Source organism: Asterias amurensis, chromosome 20, assembly GCF_032118995.1.
Source record: "Asterias amurensis chromosome 20, ASM3211899v1".
NCBI classification, from domain to species: domain Eukaryota; kingdom Metazoa; phylum Echinodermata; class Asteroidea; order Forcipulatida; family Asteriidae; genus Asterias; species Asterias amurensis.
In genome coordinates this window covers 14774246-14793824 of record NC_092667.1, presented here as the reverse complement: position 1 = coordinate 14793824, position 19579 = coordinate 14774246, and the positions used below count along the sequence as shown (strand labels likewise).

General features: G+C 37.4%; 2 protein-coding genes across 2 annotated transcripts; both read right to left on the bottom strand.

The window, feature by feature from the left end:
• Positions 1-645: 645 nt before the first annotated feature.
• LOC139952519 (uncharacterized) lies at positions 646-8469 on the bottom strand. The gene is made up of 11 exons (XM_071951668.1): positions 8362-8469; positions 7223-7556; positions 6848-7000; positions 6579-6655; positions 5781-5875; positions 5433-5569; positions 5021-5217; positions 4390-4606; positions 3706-3767; positions 3286-3438; positions 646-2875 (listed from the first exon to the last, which is right to left on the bottom strand). Exons 1-11 carry the CDS (start codon positions 8401-8403, stop codon positions 2864-2866), a joined length of 1479 nt encoding a protein of 492 aa, XP_071807769.1. The 5' UTR covers positions 8404-8469; the 3' UTR covers positions 646-2863.
• A 1006-nt stretch (positions 8470-9475) lies between these two features.
• LOC139952446 (uncharacterized) lies at positions 9476-18218 on the bottom strand. Its single transcript, XM_071951579.1, has 4 exons — positions 18030-18218; positions 14185-14442; positions 12980-13847; positions 9476-12651 (listed from the first exon to the last, which is right to left on the bottom strand). Exons 1-4 carry the CDS (start codon positions 18081-18083, stop codon positions 12368-12370), a joined length of 1464 nt encoding a protein of 487 aa, XP_071807680.1. The 5' UTR covers positions 18084-18218; the 3' UTR covers positions 9476-12367.
• Positions 18219-19579: the final 1361 nt, after the last annotated feature.

Genomic DNA, 19579 nt, shown 5'->3' with positions numbered 1-19579 from the left:
AGCATGACAACTTTTTTGATGTCATGAAAGGTTCATTGAGGCCCAAGGATCCGATATTTAACCTAACACACGCACACAAACAAGAGATTCCTTCTTTGTTCGCTGAGGGCGCCATGCCGAATAAACAGTACATTATTCTTTTGATCCAGGCTTGAGCACAAACCAACTTATTTATAAGCACAGAACAACAATTTATGCTTACCCGAATAAGGTTCCCAGCCAAAACACAATGTCATACGTATCGATAGTGACTCGTTTCCTGCTATAACCAGTTGGTGTTCAGACAATCTTTGGTCTGCTACACTATTATTATTATTTGTCTTTAAAATTCTCAGAATTAGCAGGAAAATAAGCTAGCCAAAAGAAAAATAATTATGAATTAGTTCTAGCATAGGGTGGTTCTCAAAATATCTTCTGCTTTCAGCACTCTTTGGAAGGGCCAGGGAAATCTTTCAAACACAAAGCATTTAGCAAAACAAGTATTGTGAAAATGAGAATCAACTTCGATAAACTCTTATGGAATGAAAATTATTATCAGATGTTCAATTAAGTTTGAGAAATATTTTCCTGTAGTAGGTAAACCAATGACTTCATATAAAAAATGAAATGACCCCTCAATAAAAATCGCAAATTGATTCTTAAAAATATTATTTATTTCATTTAATACAATTTATTCCACACTAAAAAAAAAGAACTGTACAAAATATAGCCCTCACTAAAGAACATACATACTGAAAAAAAATGATAACAAATTTCTTCAAGTTAAAAACAAAAATACATAAAATTGAATTTGAGTTTCTGAATTATCTCAACACAGTGACAAGGTTGACAAAAGATACCCGATTTAGGCACCCTCAATTAAAAATAAACATGCTTAGTAGGTCTTGAGTTTGATCATTGAGAACACATAAAAGTTTTACAAAAAGAATAACAGAGAAAATTAAACTAAATTCTCCCTGACCCAAACTCAAAACTGGGTTTAAAGATTAAAAGCAGAGCTTTCAAATAACGTTTAACCTGTAAAAGTTTACCCAGTTTAACCGCAACATTACTTTAAAGGGTATGGGTACTTCTTGTAGGACACAAAACAGTGTCCACAGATGTACATCAAACTCACTTAGTTTGAAGATAATGATGGTAGAAAGCTTCCCTTAAAATATTACTAGCTGAGATGCTGTAGTTCTTGAGAAATGAGTAAAAAAAACAACATTATGTTAGCATATTAAACGTATTTTTGCGATATTGTTTTACTAAATTCTCAACAACTATAGCCCCTAAGCAATTTAAGGTAAGCTTTCTACTATTATTATCTTCTGGGTACTAATGTTTTCCATGTTTTCCTACAATCTACAATTCTAAAACAAAATCATACGAAACTATTCCCTTAGGCGACTTTCAGATATTATTCCTTCAAAGAAAATTGTGTAAAACAATCATTAACATTATCTGTGTCTTTGAATGTTTAAGATTATACAGTGATGATTGGATTAAAGTTTAATATTTGACAAAAATGTGCAAATTGCAAGAGCAAAGAATTTCACATTTCATTGGTCAAATAAAAAGTATGACAATTCTTGGCTATAAAAAAAACATGAACAATGACAAGTAATGCACATGAACATGTATTTTATCTACATTAAAATTAAACGTGTAAAACAAGTCAATAAAAACCAAGTGAGAGACTTCATAATTGGGTTGGAGGGAATGCTTGGGATTACACAGGCGCCATTATGACAAAAAACCTTCAAGCTTTCTATGGCACCAGCCACGTCAAAGGTTCAGGATCAGTATGAATTCTTTAGTCAGTGGATGTATGATATGGGTGATAGTGATATGTACAACTTTAAATACATTCATGAACAAACTGGTAGTCATATCGACGATGGTATACATATGCTTCCTGACAAAACATGGAACCATTCCTAAAAAATGTGATTTTTTAGTGTCAAAACAAAATGGAGACTACTAATGTACGAGTCTTATTCAATAAAACTTGCCTGGTTTTTACAAGTACTGCTAATATTAAGTATTCTTTTTTTGTTAAAAACAGTGCTCACTTATCATTATCCCAAACTCATTCTGTATAAAAGTGTACAATCCTGTACACAAAAATAGTACAATTTTTAGAGTATTTTTTTTTAATACAAATGTTCAGGTTTTTTTCTACAATAATCCTTCAGAGATAATTTACATTTTCTCCTCACCAAACCATCTGTTAATAGTACCAACCAGGGTTGAATCTTAAAGAGCTGCTTCAACACAAAATAAGATGAGCAAAATAAAATAATCCAAACAGAATAAAGACACCAACCAAAGTACATACAATTTGTAGCTGGTGTCCAGTATCCTGCTCATAATTGCTAATCAGGGATTCTTCAAGGAGTATTTTTTTGCTAAGCAGTTTTATAAAAATGGGACCTGGGTTGACTTTCAGAGAACTGATAGCTTATCAACCACTAAGCTGTAAACCCGTCACAAACTGTTATGCTTTACAAAGAAATTTGGCTAGTAGCCAGTTTCCGCTAAGCAAGATTTTAAACCAGTAGCTTAACCCCAAACGGTCTTAAGTCCTCCAAACTCCTAAATTCAGGAAGTCTGACTTTGTGGGATATTATACGGCAGGCAAGTCTCTGTTTCCATTTGATGTATCAACTCATTTTAAAACCGGCCATTCGAAGATCTTGTTATCACCTTTTTATCCGAACCCTAATAACGTTAAACCCTGACCTTAAAATATAAATACATGATTGTTATCAACATTAGACTGGCCGCCGTCATCTTAACAGGGAAGCTTTGCAGGGTTGTGAGAAGATCTCCGAGGAAGAATTGGGGTTTTCAGGATAGTGGACAAACTTATCTCCTATCATGAAATTATCTGCAAAAACGATAAATATAAAGACATTTTTGAGAGACTGTTCAACATCTAACTGTAATTTTACTGCGTAATATTTGTTAGACTGAGTTGGGGATACTGTAGTGGGTTTAATTCAGGCATGAGAGTTGGCCTTGGGAAACAAAATGGGAAAATATTATTAAGTACAAAGGCTGACCTAAACTTATATATATCTTTCCGAGCTGCCAAGATTTTCATCTTACAATTAGAGAGATATTAATTTTAGTTTTACCCCAATTTATACCTATTTAGTCATTTTTGGATTCAACATTTGTATAACTTGGTTTAGTCTATCACCTTGCATATTACGAATTGAAATTTGTTGTTGTATGAATGGAAATAAAAACAAACAAACAAACAAACAAACAAACAAACAAAACAAACAAACTTACCGATCTGACTTTAGCCTTGATAAAGTCCTTCTTGTGTACGAGGTTGAAATCGGGGTAGGTGGCGTACACCTTCTTGCAAACCATCTTCATTGTGACCAGTTGAAGGTCAGCAGTGTCCAGAAAGTCTTGTATAGTCTTTTCAATCATTGCTTCCTATAAGACAGGAGGGGAAACAAAACAAGATAAGAATTGATTTCAAGTCAGTAAGGTTTGTGGTGACATCGTGTAAACAAAATCTTTTGGGAGTAGTGGTGGCTCTGAAAAGAGCTGGTTTCTGCTTGTTAATGTTGATTTATTTTAAGGTAGTACTGATTAGGGCACCTCCCCACACTTCATATATTGACAGAAAATTAAAAATTCTCAATTGCTGTGGGTGCCATGGGTTAATCTGATTTGAGGCCAGTCATATTTTTTACTTACTGATGGCTCTGCCTTCCTGATCAGAGGCTCATCGTCAGAACTGTCATCAGAGTCTTCGATTGCTGTAGATTAAAAGAATAAACCATTGCGTCAAGATAAAAATATCAAATACTATATACCGCAAATAAAACTTACTGGGTAAATGTTTAAATGATTTGAGGTTGAACAAAGAAAACCGACTAGAGTGGGAGTCGAACCAATGAAAACAATTCTCAAACTAAGGACCTCCATTGGAACCCTCTTTGTGTTATATAGTTCTGCTGCAGGCCGGCTACACCCACTACACACAAACTAGCTCTACTGCTAACTAGCTCATGTGAAATGCTTGGAGATTTATGCTAGATCACTTTAGTAATTGGGCTTGGCTTTTAGGATGTCAGAATGGGGTTAGAATGAAACAGAGCCATGTGGAATTTGAAGTTTTGTTAAGCTATGGTAAGCTAAGGTAAGCTATGGTCAGTTTTTTTTGTTAACTGTTTCAATGTGAAAATTCATAGCAGTGCTGAAAATGGCTTACCAACAAAAGGGCTGCCCTACATGTTCACATGGTGTTGGCTACAAAAAACTTTTCAGGAATGATAAAAAACTTTTTGTTCCGAAGGGCAAATACAATGGAAAATAAACTAAAGTAGGATGATTATCAAGCCTGCTTTATACTCAAGGGCTGACATTTGTTCAACTTACAAAGTTTCTTGAATCTACTCTTGGTCACTGATTTTGGCGTTATCTGTATTGCTGCCTTCTTAGGCGAGGTCTTTTTAGGCGTGGCTTTCTTGGAAGTGACTTTCTTTGTGGGTGACTTCTTTGGTGCCTTGGGTGTGGCTTTCTTTTCTGATTTCTTCTTCTCTGCCTTTTTCTTGGGCGTTGGCTTGTCTAATTTTGCTTTCTTCTTTTTGGGCTCCTGAAAGAAAACATAGACCAATCACCTTGTTGGCAACATGAACTACTATAATCATTCCAGGGTGTTTCTTAAAAGGAAATAATCTGCACTGGGCTTAATTTAATATACCCTGTAAGCACAAACAAATAGCTAAGCACAGACAAGTATTGCTTGTACTTTCTTAATTTGAAATCTTAGACCTTATCATAGTTTGTTACAGCTATGGCCAAGACTGTGGCTAAGGGCCTTGCTAAAAGATCTCCTGAACTTACGCATGACGATGCGGCAATCCAGCCCTGGTTCAGTACCAAACTGAGGCTTGATGAAAATATAGTATGGCACCTTTACTTCACAATATAATGAAGTATTAATAACTGCCACAGCACACAGGGAACATGCCCAAGATGGTGTAAGTGAAGTTAAGAATCAACAAACCTCCTCTTCTTTCTCTACTTCATCATCACCATCTTCATCAGCAGCTTCCATATCATCCTCATCTTCATCCTCAACTCCATCTTTAACATCTTCTGATGATTTCTTCTTGGTCTTCTTAGGTTTCTTAGCATCACCGGACCCATCTTCTTGTCGTTTCCTTTTCTTTCCCTTCTTCTTCACTGGTTTAGACTTCTTTTCTGTACAACCAAAAATTAACAAAATATCATCACTGCTCGAGAATTGCAAAGGTCGTGGGTTCGCATCCCACCCGAGTAATATGACTGACTTTTTGTTCAAATAGCTCAGGAAAGTAAAATTGAATACACTTGTTGTTTGTCATTACCTATGAAGGGCTCAGGTGCTAATCTAAGTTTAGAGTAAATCACAACATAATATGAATCCAGGGACTTACTTTGTTGTGGGTGTGGTTTTCCCGAAGGCTCTGGTTTCAAACAGAACGCTAATATCCTCTCCATGATCTCGTCTTTCGTTCCTTTCTTATCCAGATCGAGCCACAAACAGATCTCTTTCAAACCAGGCATAGTATATCTAGGAATAGGAAAAAAGGCATTGACCTTATTGAAGGCAAAGTATTTTTGCAACCATAAATGTAGATGTATACAATCAAACTAACATGTATCCTTTTTTTTTTTTTTTTTTTTGTGTTTTAGGTTTTGTTGTTGTTGTAGCTGTTGTTGTCGTAGTTGTTATTGTGGAAGTGGAACAACTATCAAATTGTTAGTAAAGGTGAGAAACCTACCTGACCAAAATAGCTTCTTTCTTGGTGTATTCTGGCGTCTCCTTCTCAAAGTTGAACCCTGAAAACTTACGGATGTTTCTTTTGATTTCATTTTGCTGCAAAGAGAAAAGAGATAGTTTTGATAAAAATTACAGATTTTTCAAAAAAATGTTGGACACACCCGGTTGGAAATTTCATCTTTGAGAGGGCAAGCCACTTTCATTTTGGAAAGGGCACCTTCATTGGAAAATTGTCATACCTTTGGCAATATTAAAGGATGAGTTATAGATTGGTTTTTGTCAATGTGTAGCTGATTTATAGACTGAAGTTGTCCAGACAGATACAACACAAGTCACCTGTGACAGTTTCAGCTAAATACAGAGTCTACTTGTCAAGAAAACTGCACAAAACTGTCACAGTATTTTCATTATGCATATTTTATACCAACCTCTTCTCTGGCTGCAATAATCACAAAAGGATACCATAGAAATTTGAATCTCCAAAACTAGTCTGGAGAGGATTCCAAGTTTTTCAATCAACTTTATTTCTAATCCACGAGAGCATTTCAGATAAAACAATTTTGCAGGATGCTTACTAGTCCAATTACCATCTGTAAAACAAGAATGCCATAGAATAGAAATGACACAACTCTTTTAACCATCACAGTTTAGCTTCTTACATAAGCTGTATCAGCAATATTCTACTCAAGACTCAAGACAGGGTCATTACCAAAGTATGACGCTACCTTTATGAGGGATTGGGTGTGCTGATATCCTACAAGTGTAGAGAGAGAATTAGGGTCAAGTTTGTATAACGTACCTTGCCTGTCTTTCCAAAGAAGAACCTGTAGAGTGCCCTGAAGTTGTCTGAACTTGTCTTTCCAATGTAAAACTCAACTGTCAAGAAACACAGAATTAAATAAAGGTAAACCAAGGAGCTTTTAAAACTTGCTAAGGCCAAGCAATGGAAGCACACCAACTGCGTACGCACCCCACGGAACTAGGGAAACCAATTAATCTCTTCCCTTGTAACGTCATACTAAATGTAAGTGCTTTATTTGAAACTTGTGTCAAACTACGAAGACTCACTGTTTGGGATTTCACCAAGCTTCACTCCATTTCCATCTTCCACCTCAAACTTGGAGTCTGTGACTTCTTTCTTGGTGTCAAAGGTCAATCTCTCGGTCTTTCTCCTTTCTCGTTTGCCTTCCATGAGCCTGACCGGACCGTCGAGTGTGCCCACTGAGGGAGACAGAAAAAAAAAAAAAAAACTTTAATTCCCAAAGGTTACTACATTTACGTTAAGTAGGATTCAAAACTTGATGGGAGTATAACTATATAGGTTTACAGTAGCACCAGTTGCAGGGCAAGGGCAACAAGGCATTTTCTCCTTGGTAAAGGGCACTGAGGAAATTGTAAGTTTCTACTTGAGCATTTTAAGGCACCAAACATCAGAGAACTTACATGGAAGTTCTTCATCACTTGATTCTTCATCGTCTTCTTCACCCTCCTCCTCGTCCTCCTCCTTGGTTACCCCATCACCATTCTCATTAGGATCAGCTTTCCTCTTCTGTGGTGTTTTCTTGGGTGTTGATCTTTTAACGGGTGTCTTGGCTGGCGTCTTTGCTGGTGACTTGGCTGGGGATTTTGCCGTTGTCTTGGCTGGGGTCTTGGCTGGGGACTTGGCTGTTGACTTGATGGGTGATTTGTTCGAGTCTATTGAATTGTCTGCCTCTAATTCTTCTTCCTCCTTGGGTTCCACCCGAGGATCCATCGCAGCATTTGCTTCCATTCCCTTCTAAAAATATAGGAAACAAATTATAGACTTAAATATTCTTCAAGTTCAAGGCAGGGTGTACTTTCGGTAATTATTTGTGCTTGTTCGAAGACCAAATTGAGCCCAAATTATCACACTAGGTTTATTCTTTAGAAAGATTTCCCTCTCCTGCCACCACTTGTCTATCAACCATTTTAATCCAACAAAAAGAATAAGGTATTAATGTTTTGATTTTGCTGCTAAAAATAAACCATGTCATGTGGCATGTTTCATTACTGTCTTAATAAAAATTCAATTGTCTTGCCGGTCAAAAACAAAATTAATTGACCGTTTCCGACAGGCATGTGACACAGGTGCCGAATTTTCAAAATGTATTTTATTTTCAATTCAATTCAGCATTTGTCATGTTTGTGCCGAGTTTCAGTTTGTTTTGTCATGGATGGTTTTGTGGGCTGTGAATTTGCGTGGTGCCGAGCTTACAGGGTCACAGGTGCCGAAGTGACCGGTACCCCTGTGTACATATGCACATGAACAAACTATTGACCATGATGATGAATATGTGCAAAACAATGTATGTCAAAAAGCTCCATCATCAAATGATGCATCACACACCGCATCATTTATACAGCACATACATTTGTGTACATTCACGTAGAAAACAACATGCACGCACATGCACCTACTTTGACATGTTTGAGAGAGTGAGCGACTCAAGTTTAAGGCAAGTAGAACAACCGAAAATCAATCCAGTAAAATGACATTCTCAATAAACACTGAATCATAACGATCTCTAAAACTCTGACACCAACAAATGTGAGATAAATACCCCTGCTTTCTGATGAACGTCACTGTTTTCTGCCTCAGACATTTTCCACGTTGTGATCCAGCGCGGGTTGTTTCCAAAATGGCGGTACCTACGGCGCGAGAAACTCGGCCAATCACGACGGGGTGTTGTATAGTAATTTGGTCAGCAGACGATATAACGTGTGTTATCATTGGACTGGGCGCTGCAATAGTGAAACGGGTAAATTGGGTTGAGAGAGCCCCTCTCGGCCTCGTTTTGGAATCAACGGAGTGAGTCTCGAATGGAAACTTCAGAAGAAGATCGGCATTATTTCCAAAGAATCAATCGTCACTTGTGATATAGGGTGGGTGAGTGGAGTTATAAACGCGTGCAGAGTGCCAGCCAAAATAGTGGCCCTTAAATATTACTAAAGAGCCTATGCCTAATATTATTTATCTTGAAGAAAAGAAAAAAGGGAAATAAATTTTATTCTTCTTCTTCCTTGTAAAGTGCAGCTTTCAAATGATTGAAGATGTACGCACAACGATCAGCAAGATAAGAACAGGGATAGCCTATGAAAGTAACTCAATTACCAGAAGAAAAAATGTTTAAATCTGAAAGCTATAATACTCTTTATATAAAAGATACCAACACTGTTGGAAATTATTTGCGTCTAAAAAAAGAAGTGTTTTTTAAAGAACCCCAAAATTTCATCCAGTCACACATTTACATGGGAAAATAAAAACTGCTGGAGGGGCCATTTCAAAAGAGGGCCCCATCATAAGTTTGCACACATTCGCCATTTTGGGGGATGGGGGACGAATCTCCTGGCACACCGAAAAAGTTTCTGCGGCGATCTCTATTCGCTCGGCCCCAGCGGCCAGTCTATCCAGGACTATTAAAGCAAGGCGCTGGGGACGGACGACGATCTCTATACACGCACTACTCACGTGTACCTACAAACTTTTTCTGATAGCGCCCTCTATTGAACAGTCATCCTTCAGCGCCATTGTTTACGGGGGCCGCTTCTATCCCCCTATCACAAACATCAGATCGAGGGGGAAAAATGGAAAATATATGACAAATTCTCCGTAAGATTTTTCTCCTTCACATAAACACGTCACATCTTTCATTCAACATAAAGACAAACAAGGTGTAAATGAGAGAAAAAACTTCTCAGAAATACTTTTTATTTTCCATTGTATTGTGATGTAGACTTTTTACTTGCATCACTCTTCATTATATTGTACACAGATATATAAAACTCATAATTTAATTCTACCTAATTTACAAGCAGTATGAAACTATTTATACACTTTACGTATATAATAATTATTTATAATTTGTACAGAGGTAACATTTAATATTCAAAGGCTTTTTTACACTTTGTGTACCATGGGGATCTTTATCAAAATTAGCAGCAGAACAGCCAAATCTTTTACTGTTCACACTTTATTCCATTGCACTTTCATTTTTAATTCCTTTTAGCAGCATTCGTCAAACATATCGCACTATTATGCGACCTTGTTAGTCTAACAAAAAAGGTTTTATTACAATACCATCACAGTGCCCCTTTAAGACAATAATAAACTTGTGCCAACTAAGGGCAAATTTTACAGTTTGTGACAAGGTCACTTTCAATAGGAACGGAATTTTGCGTCACAAAACAAGACAATGGGTACTTTTATAAGGCAGGTGCAAAAGGTAGGGCACCGACAATGGCAATGTAAATCACAAAGCCATTATTAAAATACAACATATGAGGACACAAACTCATTTCCAGTCCGATAATCGATTTTCTATCCAAGATTGAGTTTGATTATTTAAAAGGAAAAATGCACATTCGTCTAGAATCTAAACTGTAAGTCAACTCATTTACGAATTTAACCACCATAATAAATAAAGAACAGTGTCATCCACCCGTTTTAGATTTTAAGAAAAAGTTAAACATCTTTGGTTTTTTACCTTTTGAAGAAAATTGTATAAATCAAATTGAAAATGGAAGTCTGCCATTAAAACTCAAGTGGCAGCTGGCAGCAACTAAATTAGTGGTGTCATCGAGGAAATGAAAGTCCTACTTCTGTGTTTGTTAACATGCGTTAAATACAGTGTTCCTTTGCTCTTATATTACCAATGTTTTAAAGGCACTGTACACCTTTGGTAATTTTCAAAGACCAGTGTTCTCACTTGGTGTATCCCTTCATAAGCATAAAATAACAAACCTGTGAAAATTTGGGTTCAATCGGTGATCAAAGTTGCGAGCAAATGATGAAAGAAAAAAACACCCGAGCAAATGATGAAAGAAAAAAACACCCTTGTTGGACGAATTTGTGTGCTTTCAGAAAGGAATAAAAGGCTTCTAGCTAGAAGTCTTTATTATTTTAGTGAGAAATTACTTCTTTCTCAAAAACTATGTTGCTTCAGAGGGAGTCGTTTCCCACAATGTTTTATACTATCAACAGCTCTCCACTGCCTGTTACCAAGTCAGTTTTTAAGTTAATATTTGTTTTGAGTAGTTACCAAACGTGTACTTTCCCTTTAACGTATACCGATGCTCTAATATGTATATGCAAGAAAGATAATGTACGATACTTGGTGAGAAAGTCTACATCAAACAAGCTCAAATCTGGACAAACACAAATTGTTGTGGTCTTAAAAATTACTGATGTACAGAGAAAAGTAATTATCTCATTAATCAAGTGATACACAAATTGCTAACATAGCAATTACACCTTTGAAATGGACACTTAGAGGGACAGGTGTTAAACCGGGAAATTTTACTTTCACCGGTTGTCGTAAAAGGCACTGTTATTATACCAGTCTGAGTCGTTCCAAAATATTGTGCTGAATTGAAAAGCTGTGGAACAAAGCAATTCAGGCAACTTCGATGTCTTAGTGTAGAATACAGAATAAAATCTTCCCGAGATTTAAATGAAAAAGAAAAAAGAACAGAAAAAACAAACCAGTTTATGTACTATGTATTTGTATAATAAATAAATAAATAAAATGCTTAAGATTTTTTTCTCCATGGTAATCATTGGTCCTAGCTAACATCTTTCTCCGAGGCACATTTTCCATAGACCCTTTGCATTGGTCGCCATTGCTTAAATCAGACAATTGAAACGTTGTGTACCAGGCACAACTTCCACCCAATGATAGATCTTCCTTCAGCAAGAGCTCTGTTTAAGCACGGCATCATTACGCATGGGGTCTATCGGAGACTTTTGACAGCAGACTTCACAGGTAAATCTTTTATTTTTTTTAAAGAAATTCTCAGTGTATACACACTGCCGAGATAAATACATTTTCCTGGCAAGTCTGTCGCCAGTGTATTTAAAGTAAACCAAATAAATGATTCCATAAACACGCCTTGCCAGACTTGAGAGAGTAGCATATACCCAAGTAGGAACATAGCAAAAGGGCCCACTATATGGGACCTTTCTCTATGTTCCTACTTGGCTCTTCTTCCTTCACTTGGGCCAAAGTTGTGAGGGTGTCATGTCATTTTGGTATCCATCTAGAAGATACACATTAAATTACTCCAGGGGTTAGGTAAGGAATTCCAAATGGATTAAGATGCTCCATGGAGACACCGCATACATCAAATTAATCTTTTAATTTATTACAGTGATTGAAGTGTAGCTAAAATAGTCTATTACACAGACTTTCACAAGTGTTACAGAAAAGAAAAATTCACCCATAGTCTGTTCAGAGAATCTAAAACCCTGATATGTAAAGTTTATGTTATTTACACAGTGTGTACAGCGCTAAGAATGACTGTGGGACGATGTTGCTTTGTTTCTTCGATGGTGCCAAGTCCGCCAGCTTCAAGACCTCCGGACGGCAGTTGGGAATATTCTTGGTAGATATGTCAGGTCTGGAATTGCATGGAGGCTAAGGGGGTCATACCCTTGGTTGCCCTGGTCTTGGCCTTGGTGCAAAATGAGAATGGCCTTGCCCTTTCATAAATAAAAGTCCAGGCCTGACATGTTTCAGTAAGTATACTTGGTCGGACCTGATAAGTCTATATATTATTTACACGTTCAGCTTACTGTGCAGCGCTTAAAATAACCGGGACCATGTTACTTTGTTTCTCCGAAGATGCCATGTCCGTCAGCTTAGTGACTTCTAACTGCCAGTTTGGAATCTTCTTGGTTGACATGTGTCGACGAGCGTGTTTGGTCAAGTGATCACTACGCATAAAACGTCGGTCACACATCGGGCAGGCAAACTTCTTCTCCCCAGTGTGGGTACGCTTGTGTCGTGAGAGCTCGTCTGATCGAGCAAAACGTTTGTCGCATTTTTCCCAGCTACAGATGAAAGGTTTCTCACCTGGATCAAGACAGAAGAAAAGAGAAATACTCAAACCCTGAAACAAGTTACCTGGATCAAGACAGAAGAAGAGAGAAATACTCAAACCCTGAAGCAACCAACTTTCAATACCTCGCTTTACATCAGGGCACTTAAACCTAGCTCTTCGGATTCAAAGGATGCAGTGCTACATAATTACGCGCTTAATAAACACCAACATTTCATGACATTTTTGTTCAAGGGAGTCGGGGTGGGGAAGGATAAAAACAAAATTCCCATTTAGCTTCTTTGAAAATGTTTAACTTATTGAAATTTATGTCGTCACACATCTTAAAACAATATTGCTTACCTGTATGTGTTCTTAAATGTGCCTTCAGATGTGAACTCTTGAAGTAAGTCTTCCCACAGTTTTCATGCATACATAAGTGATTCCTTCTCCTGGAGAACTCCATCAGGGCAGGCTGCACAGCAGTTTTATTTGAGTTTGCAGAGTTTGTGTTTGGGATTGGGGCTGGCGCAAGGGGGCAGTACTTTGTGACATTTGGTCCAGTTGCTTCACTCTTTGGTGCATTACTGATGACTTGCATCATATTTGTGGGGACAGCCATGACGATGAGTTTGTACTGTGTTTGATTTGGCAATTGTGTGGAGTTCCCTGAAGGTGATGTATTCGTTGTGGCAGATGGCTTTGTGATCACCGGAACAGATGACATGCTGACTGCTTCATGCGTCGACAAAACAGTTTTTGAACTTGTGGATATTGCACTTGATCCTCTGGGGCCAACAGGCACAAAACGACAAATACTTTCGGCGCTCATCACAGGTACCTTAAACACGTCCCCAGAAAGTCCACTAGTTGCATTTGTTGCGACTTTATTCAAGTTCTGGTTTGGCGTCGAGCTCATTGTGCTCAAAGCGGGTATTGAAGAGGTCAGTCCACTGCAGACTGGTCCACTGGCTACACTTGACACTGCCGTTGCGTCTCTGACCCATCTGCTTGGCCGCTCTTCACACGACATGACGCTTGGAGTTGTATTCACAACATTGCAGCTTTCCAATCGATGCGTCACAAGCAAACGGCTTGTTGGGATGGACTGCTGGGCTCTGTTGGTTGCAGGATTGACTATTCTGGAAACAGGGACACTAGTGATAGGCATGTTGAACTGGGTGAAGTTGAGCCCAGGCGGGGGCGTCAGTGGGGGTGTTTCGATGCAGCCCTGAAGTGAATAACAATTATGAAATCACATTTAATTCATAACAAAATTTATGTTACAAACGTTTGGCATTTCTTTGTTGAAAAACTCAACACACACATTCAAGGTATTCTCTACATTACAATAACAGGCAACATTTCTTCCAGCACTTTTGCAAAGCAACATTTTCAGACAGAACAGTCAATTCTTTGTGCTCACAGCAAATGGTGATTTTTGGGTAGCAACTGAACAAATTTTTTGGTAGCGTTTTGCTCTGCTATGCAAGGGAAATTTATCACTGATTAAGCTCATATTGGTGTTTTAGAATAATTTAGCTTATTACTCATTGCTAGTAACTTACAGGTGTTTTGTTGTAGAAAGACGTATACTCCATGCTTGTAGCATCCCGAAGCGCCATGGCAACATGTTCATCTAAGGATGCTGCTGGTGAAAGGGGGGCGTCATGCGGGGGGCTGGTAGGTGAAGGGGGTAGGGACGACGTGTCTGATTTAGATCCTGATGGACAATTCCTCATGAGCAGGAGAGTCTCCACAGCATCGTAGTCCGACCTCTCCATTGCAGCTTTTTGGGTTTTCAGTTTCTTGCGAGGACAAGTTTCCTGTAAGGGTGAGAGAAAAATAATTAAGTGAGGTTTCCATTCTAAAACTCACTAATTACTATTTTGGGCATTTTTTTGGTGATCTGGGTCGTCAAGAGTGCGTTACACTTCCAAAACATTTTGATCTTGACTTGTTTGTTTCAAGGGAAGGTATACTTATTTATGTTTTGGATTTGTTTGATTGTTCCAATCCTATATGAATTTAGGTATAAAATAAAAATAAAACTGTGAATGCTGTATTTCAAAAGGTGTTAGCCTATTTTTGATAGTGTGCTAGTCCAAACAGGAAAAGTAACTCGTAATTTGAATAAACAATCTGACAACCCTTTCTGACAGTAAAATTGCTCTAATTCGTATTTTGGTGGATAAAAACTTACATCTTTTTCCACAGCACTTGCTAGGAAGTAATCCCAAGTATATATTATTTATTTAAAAATCACTCAGAACCAGCTCAGAACCCCTTTCTACATCATGAATATTAATTCATGTAAATCGGGTAATGTTAAAAATATTATCATCTCATTTACTCAATTATTTTCATCAAACCATATTGATCGATTGGTAAAATATTTGCAAAAGGCTATTTTAAATTTTATGATGCCATGACATAACATTTTGAAGCTGTACTGGAAAATAATTACTCAATCTTTGCCTTTCTGATTATTTACTTAGAGTTTTCCATTGTTGAACCAATGATTTGTATGCATGTAGCTTTATCTCTCAATGATCACTCCCTGAAGGAATGATCAACCCTCCACTAAACAAACACATGGAGGATGCCTCCGATTGATCACCTCATTGGAGGAAACATATATGAATATTCATCAGCAGGTTCTGCCAACAGCCCATTGGTTCACAGGAGATGACATCACTCACTCATTCATGGATGAATCATGATATGATGAAATATTCAAATGAGCCAGCTAGTGTAAGCCCAATTCCTACAATACATGTGAGCTGGTTTGTAATTTACAATAATACAAATATGTGAAATGATTCACAAGACTATTTATAATATATTGTTTCCTAACAAATACAACTCCGAAGAGGGAAAACCGTCCCTGGATGCAAGGTTATTGCTTCCACAGGGCGCAAACATAATAAATGATTGCTTTCTCAAAACCATTGTATGTTGATTATAAATCATGCCATATAAGGAAGCCTACATTCATCATTCAATTTTTCTATACATTTTACTGTTAGAATTCCATGCACAGGAAGTCGACATTACTGACTAGCCAGCATCATGAAGACATGAAAAAGGTCAAACCGTCATTGCGTAGTTTAGGGGAACAGGCAAGCTTACACAAACTTCCTGTTCAGGATTCAACACCAAAGACTGTGATGCTGTCTGATCCCCAAGACCAGTGAAAATTGAAAATTAATTGAAAATGCATTATTGTGTCATCTGTAATGTTCTTAAGAAACCCGTATTTAAGAAATGTGTTTGTATACAGAACTATGGTTCAATTGTCAACCTCAGAATGTGCCAAATTGCAAAACAGGGGGGGGGGTGAATAATATTTGGATTCTGAGGAGGTAAAATTTGGAATCTGTATGGCTTTTTTAATTTTCTTGTATTGGAGTAACCTATTGCATTTAAAAGAAAACAATTTGCCTTTCCAATTTAACAATGAAGAATTAGGTCTGGAAACTTCTTCTAAGCACTCTGTTCGGTGCTACTACTTGGGGAAAAAACACCAAATATTTTGTTTCAAAAGACCCTTTTGTTTAAATGGAAGAAGCCTAAAAAATACTTGAGGTAAAATTACTTGATTTGCAGACCTGACAATGTGACTAAGCAGTACACCCACGACTTCTGTAAAGGAAGTTGCCTGTAGTTTTATCAGAGACAACTCCCTCCCAATAAATGTCAACCATGACCTCATACTCTTTCACCATGCTGGGTTAAGACAGTCAGGTCATTAAGGTCAGAAGGGGAGGCATTAATTTAACATCCACCATTACAAATGAACCACTGTACATGGTCATGGTCATATGAAAGGCTGTGCATGCTTTGTTGTTTCTATTAAATCAGTATGCAAAGCCCCCCCCCCCCTTCCCTCCCTTTGTTTGTGCCTTCCTCGACTCACCAAACTGCCACCGATTGTCTGGATGACTTTTCCTCAGACATTTAAAGAACTCCAGAAACACAGTTAAGCAAAAGGGAAAGCAAGTCAAAATAAAAGTGGTGTACAGCTAACCGACTCTCATGTCATACTAAAAAGGACTTTTTACATAATGTGCAACCTGTACACATTCAACCATTTCCCCAAAAAAACCTTAAACTGTCAAAAGTTGTGTTGTTTATTTCAAAAATTTACAAATTCACTTAATACAAATCATCACAATGATTTGTTTTTAATAAATTAGCTGAAGTTGATGCACTGAAGGTAGGCCAGGCCATACGCCACATAAGAATCCCCCTAAGCTTAAGTCCCCCTTTGTTTCAATTACATTAAATATTCAACAAGCTTATCATAGGCCTTCATTATAATGGAACTTAAATGCACAACCAACTGCACCTTTTGTAAAAAAATTGTTATATCAATAAATAACAAAAAAAATCATATTTTGATAGTTAAATTTTATGAGTTCAAGGATATCAAAAATAGCATTCAGTCAGTTGATTTACTACTCTGTGACTGAGCATCGCTCAACGACCCAACTTGTAAACAAAGCGTATGCCCCTATCATTTGTCAATGCATAAATCGTTTTCGTTTGAATTGAACAAATAAAGTTATCGCTAAACAAGGTTGGCATGACTGGGGTTCAGTTCTTGTTTTTCCCGACACGCCCCTTATCAAACACTTCACTTGGGGTTCAAACCTAATTGAGTAAACTAAAAACAGATTTGATAAACATTTGATAAAGACTTTGTTAATTTTATTAGAACATCGTAAAATAAAATTAATTTGACGTATAAGTTATTAGTATTACCAACTTAAAATAATACTGAGTAAAACATGAGTTAAACATAAGATTTTAAATGTGAGATTACAATCAAGTCAGAACCCTGTGCTCTGGTTGTGGGCTTAAAAAAAACACATTTAGGATTGCTACTTACATTCAGAGTGAATTTTCATTTCTTGTTTATATTTTTATAGTATAACTATATGTTTTAGACTTTCCATTTTTTTATACGAACAACTTGGCATTTAAAATTAAACTAGTCTGCTAGTATTTGAGAAGGAGTAAAGCAGTTTGTAAAACATACGAGACCTATTGAGATTGTACGTTTCTTAAGTGCATTGATTACAAATGCATGCATTGCATTGCACAGCTGGGACTGTCCGACTGTGTGTGCATTCACTACGTTTTGAGAAAGACAAAAGACTAAACAAAAACACTCGCAGCCACATTGCAAAGTGCCAATGTTTTTCGCTTAATAATAAGAAAACTACAGACCGAACACTAAACTACAAACAGAAACATTTTGGGGTTTTTTTACGTCCATGAAGAAAAAAAAAAGTTGAAAACATAAATCATCATCATGGCATATTTTGTAATGAATCATCAGCTGAAAATAAAACATGTCAAATTTCAACACAAATTGCACAAAGTTAATTAAAACAAAGCATCTTACCATTGGATAAATGGCTGGAGGGGTTGAAGGAGGCGAGGGTGGGAACGTCGACATTCCTTTTCTGAGCTTGGGGAGTTCTTTACGAAGATTTTCCCGTCCGTAGAAGAATCTGTTCAACACTGAATCGCATGTGTATAAAATAATAATCCATTGACGAATTTTCTTGGGGACCCTACCTTACTGATCACGAAGGGTGTGTGTGCACGAGTTTCATAATGACAACAACAACATCATGAACAAGCAGCCATGTGGAGTTCGGGCAGAGGCGGGTCATGGGATGGACCAATCACAACACAATATCGTGGAGGCTTGACCAATCAGGTTATCTTTGTCATGCAGCCACTGCATGGCTCAAGGATGGCTAAGGCATGCGTTGAAAGCGTGTTGTTTCATGACTCGACTTTGACAGGTAGTAACTTACCGCAGCATGCATGCATGCTTTTTATCTAACGGATCGGTCATCAGAATGGCACGTTCATTTGAACAAAACCTGGAACAATAGCCCATTTTTAATTTTTTGCGTTTTCGTTGGTGATGAATTTTTATTTTCGTCGGCATTCATTCATCTACAGCCGTGGTGTGGCGCTGTTCCAGCTGTCTGACGAAATACCAATATTATTTGCAATCTTGGAGGAATAAAAGGCCTCCTATATAATATATAGTATAGGCGCAGCATTGAAACGAATTGCCCTACTGCTTGAATTGAAACTGTAGCCTTTTGAGATAATTAAATTAGGCCCATGTTTAATTTCTAGCTTTATAAATCGTTATTTTTTTTTAATATTCCGTTTGTTGCATGTACTATTCACACTGAACTGTGTGAATAATTTGTCTGGTCGCGGTTTTGAATGCGTAAAAAAGCATTTCATCACAACATTCCTTGCTCTATATGATCGCAACATCTGAACTTAAAATAATGCTAACACCATTTTGCAAAAAAAAGGTAGTTTTTTTTTCTTTCTTATTTCACAACTTCAATGTAATTGTTTGAAATGCGCTTTTACTTGTACATGGTCGATTTGAGCGAATTTCCGTCTAAAACTTTGAGAGATGACTTGAAACTATTGATTATTAAACTCAGCATAAAACCTCATTTTGGTAACGAGTAATGGGGAGAGGATGATAGTAAAAAACATTGTGAGAAATGACCCCCTCTGAAGTGACGTAGTTTCGAGAAAGAAGTAATTTTCCACGAATTTGATTTCGAGACCTCAAGTTTAGAATTTGAGGTCTCGAAATCAAGCATCTGAAAGCTCACAACTTCGTGTGACAAGGGTGTTTTTTTCTTTCGTATAGTTATCTCGCATCTCCGACGACCAATCGAGCTCAGAGTTTTTCACGTGTTGGTTATTTTATACATAATGTTAAGATGCACCAAGTGAGAAGACTGGTCTTTGACATTTACCAATAGTGTCTTTAATGGCTCTCTCCAGCTGCTGGGTGCCCGGCGTTTTCCTTCCTCCCAGTTGGGTTCAAACCCCCTAGGGGTTCGAGTTTTCAGCACCGCCGGTGTCGCATGCAATTATGTCCTCTATGCAATACTATCCGGA